The following is a 12,016-nucleotide window of genomic DNA, read 5'->3' as shown; positions in this document are numbered from 1 at the left end:
AAAGTAATGTACTTCTATTTAAAAATCTCCAGTCTTCCAGTACTTATCAGCTGCTGTATGTGATGCAGGAAGTGGTCTATTTTCTCCAGTCTGACACAGTGCTCTCTGCTGCCACCTCTGTCCATGTCAGGAACTGTCCAGAGCAGGAGAGGTTTTCTATGGGGATTTGCTGCTGCTCTGGACAGTTCCTGACATGGACAGAGGTGGCAGCAGAGAGCACTGTGTCAGACTGGAGAGAATACACCACTTCCTGCAGGATATACAGCAGCTGATAAGTACTGGAAGACTGGAGATTTTGAAACAGAAGTAAATTGCAAATGTCCGACACTTTCTTGAACGAGTTCATCTGAAAAAGGTTTTTTTTTTGCTGCACTTCCCCTTTAAATCCACCATTACTGTAATGACGACGACGCATTTTAGGAGCTTAAGGAATTTTGTACCACCCTGAAATGCGCAGAATTTACGTCAGGTAGACTGGAGATATTATTATATCACATAAAGGGGACCATGTGATCCCGATGGAAGATGTCACCTGATGAGGGGGACTGGGAAACCCTGAAACACGTTGTGATTTCCGTGAGACGTCAGTATTGTGTGTGACACTAGTCGATTTCATCACTCTCACAGCTTTGTAGACATCTGCCGGTGTCAGCCATATTACTGGAGCCACAAACCAGTAGCTGTAATACCGCCAGATCGCAACGACACGTTTCCTTCAGCCAAGATAAGTTGGCGGGAAGTTTGCTGTGAAACCTCCGCATCATTGTTCTGCTGACTGGATGGACACCTGAGCCGCAACACAAGGATTCACCCCCGCACCGAAGGGATCAGTCCATCCCGCTGCCCTTCTCCTTCACGACCCTAAGGTCACAGCTCTGATCCCCCCACAGTGGACTTGTCAGACCTCTTCAGGTTGCAGACCACCCATACACTGCAGCCGAGACAAAGCCGCCACCGCCGCCTCTGTGTAAGCGGTCACGTTCCCAGAGAGCAATTACCAACCCATAATGATAGAGGAACTATATAGAGAAGACCCCAGAGCCTAGGGGGCGGGACTGAGCTAGAGAAGGTGTATATAGTAGGGGGCGGGACTGAGCTAGAGAAGGTGTATATAGTAGGGGGCGGGACTGAGCTAGAGAAGGTGGATATATAGGGGGCGGGACTGAGCTAGAGAAGGTGGATATATAGGGGGCGGGACTGAGCTAGAGAAGGTGGATATAGAGGGCGGGACTGAGCTAGAGAAGGTGTATATATAGGGGGCGGGACTGAGCTAGAGAAGGTGGATATAGAGGGCGGGACTGAGCTAGAGAAGGTGGATATAGGGGGCGGGACTGAGCTAGAGAAGGTGGATATAGGGGGCGGGACTGAGCTAGAGAAGGTGGATATATAGGGGGGGACTGAGCTAGAGAAGGTGGATATAGGGGGCGGGACTGAGCTAGAGAAGGTGGATATAGGGGGCGGGACTGAGCTAGAGAAGGTGTATATAGGGGGCGGGACTGAGCTAGAGAAGGTGGATATATAGGGGGCGGGACTGAGCTAGAGAAGGTGGATATATAGGGGGCGGGACTGAGCTAGAGAAGGTGTATATATAGGGGGCGGGACTGAGCTAGAGAAGGTGGATATAGAGGGCGGGACTGAGCTAGAGAAGGTGTATATATAGGGGGCGGGACTGAGCTAGAGAAGGTGGATATAGAGGGCGGGACTGAGCTAGAGAAGGTGGATATAGGGGGCGGGACTGAGCAAGAGAAGGTGGATATAGGGGGCGGGACTGAGCTAGAGAAGGTGGATATAGGGGGCGGGACTGAGCTAGAGAAGGTGGATATATAGGGGGGGACTGAGCTAGAGAAGGTGGATATAGGGGGCGGGACTGAGCTAGAGAAGGTGGATATAGGGGGCGGGACTGAGCTAGAGAAGGTGGATATAGGGGGCGGGACTGAGCTAGAGAAGGTGGATATATAGGGGGGGGACTGAGCTAGAGAAGGTGTATATAGGGGGCGGGACTGAGCTAGAGAAGGTGTATATAGGGGGCGGGACTGAGCTAGAGAAGGTGTATATAGGGGGCGGGACTGAGCTAGAGAAGGTGGATATAGGGGGCGGGACTGAGCTAGAGAAGGTGTATATGGGGGCGGGACTGAGCTAGAGAAGGTGTATATAGGGGGCGGGACTGAGCTAGAGAAGGTGGATATAGGGGGCGGGACTGAGCTAGAGAAGGTGGATATAGGGGGCGGGACTGAGCTAGAGAAGGTGTATATATAGGGGGCGGGACTGAGCTAGAGAAGGTGTATATATAGGGGGCGGGACTGAGCTAGAGAAGGTGTATATATAGGGGGCGGGACTGAGCTAGAGAAGGTGGATATAGGGGGCGGGACTGAGCTAGAGAAGGTGTATATATAGGGGGCGGGACTGAGCTAGAGTATGAATAAGCTTTCGTGTCAGCCATGGGGGCGATGTGCAGCCATTTCTGTCTTTTTGGCTTGTGCATAGGTTATATTAGTTATATTCCTGTATATAGGGAGCAGTATTATAGTAGTTATATTCCTGTATATAGGGGGCAGTATTATAGTAGTTATATTACTGTATATAGGGGCAGTATTATAGTAGTTATATTACTGTATATAGGGGCAGTATTATAGTAGTTATATTACTGTATATAGGAGCAGTATTATAGTAGTTATATCCCTGTATATAGGAGCAGTATTACAGTAGTTATATTCCTGTATATAGGAGCAGTATTACAGTAGTTATATTCCTGTATATAGGAGCAGTATTACAGTAGTTATATTCCTGTATATAGGAGCAGTATTATAGCAGTTATATTCCTGTATATAGGAGCAGTATTATAGTAGTTATATCCCTGTATATAGGAGCAGTATTATAGTAGTTATATCCCTGTATATAGGAGCAGTATTATAGTAGTATATTCCTGTATATAGGAGGCAGTATTATAGTAGTTATATTCCTGTATATAGGAGGCAGTATTATAGTAGTTATATTCCTGTATATAGGAGGCAGTATTATAGTAGTTATATCCCTGTATATAGGAGCAGTATTATAGTAGTTATATCCCTGTATATAGGAGGCAGTGTTATAGTAGTTATATTCCTGTATATAGGGGCAGTATTATATTAGTTATATTCCTGTTAATAGGGGGGGGAGTATTATAGTAGCTATATTTCTGTATATAATATAGGAGCAGTATTATAGTAGTTATATTCCTGTATATAGGAGGCAGTATTATAGTAGTTATATCCCTGTATATAGGAGCAGTATTATAGTAGTTATATCCCTGTATATAGGAGCAGTATTATAGTAGTTATATTCCTGTATATAGGAGCAGTATTATAGTAGTTATATTCCTGTATATAGGAGCAGTATTATAGTAGTTATATCCCTGTATATGGCCGATATATTCATCTGGCCGATGAAGCGGGAAAGTTAACCCGCGAAACGGCTGTTGCCACGGTGCACAGCACCCCCTGGACTTGTCTCCCCCTGCCCTGAAGTTACCTGCTTGATGACATCGCATCAATAAATCACCATTTATGCATCGATCCGGTGAGTGCCGCTGGTTTGTTCTTTATATTAGTGCTGATTATATTAGTTATATTAGTGCTGATTATATTAGTTATATTCCTGTATATAGGAACAGTATTATAGTAGTTATATTCCTGTATATAGGAACAGTACTATAGTAGTTATATTCCTGTATATAGGGGCAGTATTATATTAGTTATATTCCTGTATATAGGAGGCAGTATTATAGTAGTTATATTCCTGTATATAGGGGCAGTATTATATTAGTTATATTCCTGTATATAGGAGGCAGTATTATAGTAGGTATATTCCTGTATATAGGAACAGTACTATAGTAGTTATATCCCTGTATATAGGGGCAGTATTATAGTAGTTATATTCCTGTATATAGGAGCAGTATTATAGTAGTTATATTCCTGTATATAGGGAGCAGTATTATAGTAATATATTCCTGTATATAGGAGCAGTATTATAGTAGGTATATTCCTGTATATAGGAACAGTACTATAGTAGTTATATCCCTGTATATAGGGGCAGTATTATATTAGTTATATTCCTGTATATAGGAGGCAGTATTTTAGTTACTATATCCTCTCATGATATCCTGGATATTTCCCACGTTCCAGTCTTCTCTGGTTATCTGGTCCCTTTAATTATTAAGCCGTTTTACACAACTTATCTGGACAATCACAGCTGTACAACACTGATCCACAATAACCCTCAGGAGATAAGGTAGTAATCAGATAGGGACGTGTGACGGTCGGGTCCATGGGATGGGGTGTATTCTCTCTCCCGTGTGCTTCCTATACAGGCTGCTATCTGGGGTATTGTAGAATGCAGACACTGGTCCAGTGTGGCCTTAAAGGGCCGGTATACACCACTAATACCTGATCTCTGGTGCAGACAACTTCTACCCTATATTTACATCTCTTGTGGGTTCGGAGATTACAGATCAGACGGGAACAGTCTCTTGTTCAGCGGTCCTGACATGCACAAATACTCCAAGCAGTCGCTCTCTAATACCAAGGGCTTGGCCCCCCCATCGCAGACCCCTGTGGGCACGCTCACGCAGCCTCACAGTGTACTGATCTGAATGAAGCGTCTCACAACACGGATCCTGATGCAGAAATGGCCGCACGGCGTCCATCTCTCTATGGAATGACTGGAGCCCATGCCAAGCGCACAACCATTTATCTATTAGGGTCAGGGGTCATCTCCATATATTCATTGTCGCAACGTCTGCTCAGGCTCCGCCCCTTATTATAGGTGATCAGTATTTCAGCAGTCAGCCACTGATCATGTGTGTTGGGGTAGTGCTTATCCTCGACCTCTGCTCTACTGAAATTCTATGGGGCAGTCGGACCCCCCCAATCAGATACATATCACCTTATACTACGGACGCTCAATAAGCTTATAGCCCTTTAAAGGGGAACAATATGGCAGTTTTTAAGTTCTATCATATCCTACTGACAGGGCCTTGTATACAGCGCAGACTTTGAGGTCATACATTCAAGCAGATACTATACGCCAACCGCGCCGTGTAGCCAGGATCCATAGTGTGTACAGCGCCCAAGACATCAGATTAAAGCAATGGATTGTGGGTGATTTCAGTCATCAGGATTACCGCCATACGACCTCTGTACCTTCCTACAGAAAGATGGTTACTCCGTGTTCCAATAACGTGGTGCCATTCAGCAGGTGTAGATACGGCGTATACCCACCCCAGGTACACCTGTGCCCCCCTCACCGAACTCTGTTGCTCAACTAATCAGAATTCAGGTTTTTAAAGTAGAAAATGAAAGCCGATCTCTGATTGGCCGCTCTGCTCAAAAGAACAGTGATGGAAAGTGAAACTGTTGCCGTTGGCAACCAACCTGACTACAGCTCTCTTGAATCTGACAGGTTGCTAGGGGTAACGGCTTTACTTCCTGTTTATTCTGGTTGCTATGGGCAACACCAAAGTTTGGCTACCGATATCTATCGCTCATTCCGATAATCGTGACATTTCAGAAAGCCGCCATTATAGTGTCTGACACTCAGCTTTCCCAGACTCCTCTATGGCAGGGTTCAGTATCAACAAACATGGCTGCCGGTACACGTTCTAAGGGGTTGTCACCCAACATTATCACAGCCCTAAAAAAGCAAATCAATGTCGGACGGGATACTGGACCCTTGGGCGTGGATCTGCTCTTTCAGGGTCTGGGAAAGTTGGGTAGTAACTGTAATATAAGTGAGGACACAGCCATGTTGTCACTGACCGACCCCCACCCCCCTCCAGAATCATCCATTATCCCTGGACACGGATACACCTGGCACCAGGCGCAGATATGGATTTCAGGGCCGCCAAGCCGGTTACGCATTAATACATAACAGGTTACAGATCCTCACAGCCTACACCCACTCAGCTCTGCTGCACCAACATCTTCACTCAACTACAACATTATTTAAAGGGACAGCGCAGCAAAATCCTTTATTAATAGACAGTCATAAGAAAGTTCCGGATTATGCATTCATAATTCGGCAGCTTCAGAGCTGAAATCTCCCAGCATGCCCTGCTCGTTCAGGGTCTAGAAAGAGGTGTAGTCTTACCGAGCATTGTATCGTCCTGAGGTGTAGGAGAATCTATGTGAACCCCCCTCTGATTGGCTAACCTGCTTGCGGACTGTTTCCAGTAACAACCACAGTCAGTGATCTCTCCAGTGGTTGCATAACTACAACTCCCAGCATGCCCTGACAACTGAAGCCATGATGCAGCAGCCTATATACATGAGCAGTAACAATGTCATTATACAAGGGCTCATTTACATGGGACTGCAGCTCCGGCGTAGACCTTGGCAGTGAGGACAGCTTCTATGGGAGCCATTCTCGCTGGATCTTCATGTATTTTCCATTATAGCAGGGAAGCGATTTTCCTCTCCCTCCACTTCCTGAACTCCTAGGTAGCGGCTGACGATCCAGGATTAAACGGTTAACGGCCTTATAAATCACAGCAAGTGCCTTCTCCAGGAGGAGGCGGCTTGTGTCACCGACCCCCTCCCAGTGCCAAAAATCCTCCAAGTTCTATTCACCTCTATGCTATATCAGGTTCTGGGAAAGCTGGGTGATCCCCCAGCATGGCCGCCACTACTGTGGTCACCCAGCTCTCCCAGACTCCTGGGTCTGCCCAGTGATGTAGGAGAAGGCGGATGATGATGATCTGCACACTGGTTGTCACCCAGCTTTCCTGGGCCACTGAGTCTGCCCAGTGATGGGGGTGGCAGGTAGCTGGTGATCTGTACACTGGTTGTCACCCAGCTTTCCCAGATACAGAAGAGATTCTGAAGAGACTTTTTAGTACAGGTGATAGACATCAGCAGAAATGTGCCCAGGGTGTGGGCACCGTGCAGCCACAGGGGGGTCCCCAGGGTGTAGGCACCGTGCAGCCACAGGGGGGTCCCCAGGGTGTAGGCACCGTGCAGCCACAGGGGGGGGCCCAGGGTGTAGGCACCGTGCAGCCACAGGGGGGGCCCCAGGGTGTAGGCACCGTGCAGCCACAGGGGGGGGCCCAGGGTGTAGGCACCGTGCAGCCACAGGGGGGTCCCCAGGGTGTAGGCACCGTGCAGCCACAGGGGGGGGCCCAGGGTGTAGGCACCGTGCAGCCACAGGGGGGGCCCCAGGGTGTAGGCACCGTGCAGCCACAGGGGGGGCCCCAGGGTGTAGGCACTGTGCAGCCACAGGGGGGGCCCCAGGGTGTAGGCACCGTGCAGCCACAGGGGGGGCCCCAGGGTGTAGGCACCGTGCAGCCACGGGGGGGGGGGGGCCCAGGGTGTGGGCACTGAGCAGCCACGAGGGGCCCCAGGGTGTGGGCACCATGCAGCCATAGGGGGGGCCCCAGGGTAGGGGCACCATGCAGCCACAGGGGGGGCCATTGGATGTAGGCACTGAGCAGCCACGGGGGGCCCCAGGGTGTGAGCACACACACCAGGGGGGCACAGGGGGCACACACACACCAGGAGGGCGCACACACCAGGGAGGCACAGGGGGCACACACACACACCAGGAGGGCGCACACACCAGGGAGGCACAGGGGGCACACACACACCCACACACACCAGGGAGGCACAGGGGGCACACACACACCAGGGGGGCACACACACACACACACACCAGGGAGGCACAGGGGGCACACACACACCCACACACACCAGGGAGGCACAGGGGGCACACACACACCAGGGGGGCACACACACACACACACACCAGGGAGGCACAGGGGGCACACACACACCAGGGGGGCACAGGGGGCACACACACACACACACACACACACCAGGGAGGCACAGGGGGCACACACACACACACACACACAGGGGGCACACACACACACACGGCACAGGGGGCACACACACACACACACACACCAGGTGGGCACAGGAGGCACACACACACACACACACACACACACACACCAGGTGGGCACAGGAGGCACACACACACACACCAGGGGGGCACACACACACACACACACCAGGGGGGCACACACACACACACACACACACACACCAGGGGGGCACACACACACACACACACACACATCAGGAGGGTGCACACACCAGGGGAGCACAGGGGGCAAAACACACACACCAGGAGGGCGCGCACACACACACACCAGGGGGGCACAGGGGGCACACATACACACACCAGGAGGACACACACACACACACCAGGGGGGCACACACACACACACACACACACACCAGGGGGGCACACACACACACACCAGGGGGGCACACACACACACACCAGGGGGGCACACACACACACCAGGGGGGCACACACACACACCAGGAGGGCACAGGGGGCACACATACACACACACACACACACCAGGAGGGCACAGGGGGCACACATACACACACACACACACACCAGGGGGGGGGGGGGAAAGGGGGCACACACACACACACCAGGGGGGCACAGGGGGCGCACACACACACACACACACACACACACCAGGGGGGCGCACACACACCAGGGGGGCACAGGGGGCACGCACACACACACACACACATACACCAGGGGGGGGGAAAGGGGGCACACACACACACACCAGGGGGGCACAGAGGGCACACACACACACACACACACACCAGGGGGGCACAGGGGACACACACACCAAGGGGCACAGGGGGCACACACCCCTTCCTGGCCTTTGCTCTGTCTCAGATGCTCCCCATTGTGGGGGCCCCAGGTGACAGTATATGGGGGCGCTGGGATATGTCACGTGACGGGTGACCGGGTGACATGTTGCGGGTCACTCACCTGCATGTCGGGTGGTGATGATGCTCCGGGCTGCCCTGTCGGTTTCCCCCTCCCCAGTGGCTGCCGGTCCCGGCTCCGGTGCACGGGGCGCTCTGCAGGTAAATCCACTCCCGCTGTTACTGTCACTCGGGTGTCATAGTCCGGTCCCGTGCACAGATAACACACTCCCGGGATTCCTCCGGTGCGGCGGCTGTGCCGGTTACATCCAGTCCCGGGATCCGCTCTGCGCCCCGCACTCCCCGATCACAACTTGTCTCACTCTGAGCCGCAACTCCGAAACCACGCCCCTCAGCCTATCCCCGCCCATAAACTACAGACACGCCCCCACATCCACTCAGAAACCACACCCACATCACCTAACCCCGCCCCCAGGAACATAACGGGCTCCGCTGAACAGGGAGAGAGAGCGGGACGTGACGTCACTGAGGTGTGAGGCAAAGTGTGTGACGTCACTGAGGTGTGAGGCGAGGTGTGTGACGTCACTGAGGTGTGAGGCGTGGTGTGTGACGTCAATGGGGGCAATGTATTACAACAGAGAGGTGTATGATCTCACTGAGGGGTAATGTATGATAATAGAGAGCTGTATGACGTCACTGAGGGGTAATGTATGACAACAGTGAGTTGTGAGGCAAGGTGTGTGACGTCACTGAGGTATGAGCAGTAATGGCTGGTCCTGTTATAGGGGCACCCTCCATGGTCTACACCCGGCTGGCACTGTTATAGGGGCACCCTCCATGGTGTACACCCGGCTGGTCCTGTTATAGGTGCACCCTCCATGGTGTACATCCGGCTGGTCCTGTTATAGGTGCACCCTCCATGGTGTACATCCGGCTGGTCCTGTTATAGGGGCACCCTCCATGGTGTATAACCGCCTGGTCCTGTTATAGGGGCACCCTCCATGGTGTACATCCGGCTGGTCCTGTTATAGGGGCACCCTCCATGGTGTACACCTGGCTGGCGCTGTTATAGGTGCACCCTCCATGGTGTACACCCGGCTGGTCCTGTTATAGGGGCACCCTCCATGGTGTACACCCGGCTGGTCCTGTTATAGGGGCACCCTCCATGGTGTACACCCGGCTGGTCCTGTTATAGGGGCACCCTCCATGGTGTACACCCGGCTGGTCCTGTTATAGGGGCACCCTCCATGGTGTACATCCGGCTGGTCCTGTTATAGGGGCACCCTCCATGGTGTATAACCGCCTGGTCCTGTTATAGGGGCACCCTCCATGGTGTACATCCGGCTGGTCCTGTTATAGGGGCACCCTCCATGGTGTACATCCGGCTGGTCCTGTTATAGGGGCACCCTCCATGGTGTACATCCGGCTGGTCCTGTTATAGGGGCACCCTCCATGGTGTACACCCGGCTGGTCCTGTTATAGGGGCACCCTCCATGGTGTACACCCGGCTGGTCCTGTTATAGGGGCACCCTCCATGGTGTACATCCGGCTGGTCCTGTTATAGGGGCACCCTCCATGGTGTACACCCGGCTGGTCCTGTTATAGGGGCACCCTCCATGGTGTACACCCGGCTGGTCCTGTTATAGGGGCACCCTCCATGGTGTACACCCGGCTGGTCCTGTTATAGGGGCACCCTCCATGGTGTACATCCGGCTGGTCCTGTTATAGGGGCACCCTCCATGGTGGGCACCCGGTTCCATTCCTCTCTCTCTCACCCTCTTCCCCCGCTGGACGCCCCCCCCCCCCCCCCATTCTCTCTCTTTCTCTCCCTTTCTCTCCCCCCGTTCTCTCTCTCCCCCTCTTCCCGCGCTCTACCCCATTCTCTCTTTTTCTCTCCCCCCGTTCTCTCTCACCCTCTTCCTTCGCTCTCCCCCCTATTCTCTCTCTTTCTCTCCCTTCCTCTCCCCAGTTCTCTCTCACACCCTCTTCCCCCACTCCCCCCCATTCTCTCTCTTTCTCTCCCTTCCTCTCCCCCGTTCTCTCTTGCCCTCTTCCCTGGCTTCCCCCCCCCATTCTCTCTCTTTTTCTCTCCCTTCCCCTCCCCCGTTCTCTCTCTCTGTCACCCTCTTCCCCCACTCCCCCCCATTCTCTCTCTTTCTCTCCCTTCCTCTCCCCCGTTCTCTCTCTCTCTCTCTCTCTCTCTCTCTCTCACCCTCTTCCCCCACTCCTCCCATTCTCTCTCTTTCTCTCCCTTCCTCTTCCCCGGCTCCCCCCCCCCCCATTCTCTCTCTCTTTTTCTCTCACTTCCTCTCCCCCGTTCTCTCTCTCTGTCACCCTCTTCCCCCACTCCCCCCCCATTCTCTCTCTTTCTCTCCCTTCCTCTCCCCCGTTCTCTCTCGCCCTCTTCCCCGGCCCCCCCCCCCCCCCATTCTCTCTCTCTCTTTTTCTCTCCCTTCCTCTCCCCCGTTCTCTCTCTCTCTCTCACCCTCTTCCCCCACTCCCCCCCATTCTCTCTCTTACTCTCCCTTCCTCTCCCCCGTTCTCTCTCTCTCTCTCTTCCCCGGCTCCCCCCCCCCCCCCAATTCTCTCTCTCTCTTTTTCTCTCCCTTCCTCTCCCCCGTTCTCTCTCTCTCTCTCTCTCTGTCACCCTCTTCCCCCACTCCCCCCCCATTCTCTCTCTTTCTCTCCCTTCCTTTCCCCCCGTTCTCTTTCTCACCCTCTTCCCTGGCTCTCCCCCCCCCCCCATTCTCTCTCTCTCTTTTTCCCTCCCGCGCTCTCTCTCTCTCTCTCTGGCAGTGGGCGATGTTCTCACTTCTTTTTTGGGGTTTTTAGTCTCTTCTCATTCTGGAAATAGCAGGTCGGTTTCCTCCGCTAATCCCCACACAGTTAACCTGGTGGTGTTACGTCCGACCACCCCCCATAGTCCGTCCTGCTGCCAGCCTACTCCGTGCTCTGGAGACACAAAACTAATAATGGGCGTCAGTTCTATAGATAGTGGGGAAGCTGCTGCTGACCACTAGGGCGGCGCTTATCTTCAGGGGGAGGGGGGGGGGTAAGAGCTCGCTCCGCCCTCTCCTGGTCATCACCGCCTGTTACAGAACATCCAAGATGGGTGCAAATAGAGACGCTGCAAAACACGGAACAGAATAAACCGGCAGCGATTGATCCTCAAGAGATCCCATCACTGGAAAACAATTTGCTGTTCTGGTTGCCAGTGACACACGGCGGAGAAATGCACCGTCACCGTCCATCCTGGCACCTCATTATAGACGTCCACCATAATG

General features: G+C 52.7%; 1 protein-coding gene across 1 annotated transcript in view; it reads right to left on the bottom strand.

The window, feature by feature from the left end:
* Window positions 1-9,096, bottom strand: part of WNT5B (Wnt family member 5B) — a 69,129-nt gene extending 60,033 nt beyond the window's left edge. Inside the window, exon 1 of the mRNA XM_069965137.1 lies at window positions 8,836-9,096. Within this exon, the coding sequence (XP_069821238.1) occupies window positions 8,836-8,841 (6 nt within the window). The 5' untranslated portion in view covers window positions 8,842-9,096. The remainder of the gene's footprint in view (window positions 1-8,835) is intronic.
* Window positions 9,097-12,016: the final 2,920 nt, after the last annotated feature.

The sequence above is a fragment of the Dendropsophus ebraccatus genome, chromosome 1 (genome assembly GCF_027789765.1).
Source record: "Dendropsophus ebraccatus isolate aDenEbr1 chromosome 1, aDenEbr1.pat, whole genome shotgun sequence".
Classification (NCBI taxonomy): domain Eukaryota; kingdom Metazoa; phylum Chordata; class Amphibia; order Anura; family Hylidae; genus Dendropsophus; species Dendropsophus ebraccatus.
Note: the sequence above shows the minus strand (reverse complement) of the source record. Positions and strands in the feature narration are given on the sequence as shown.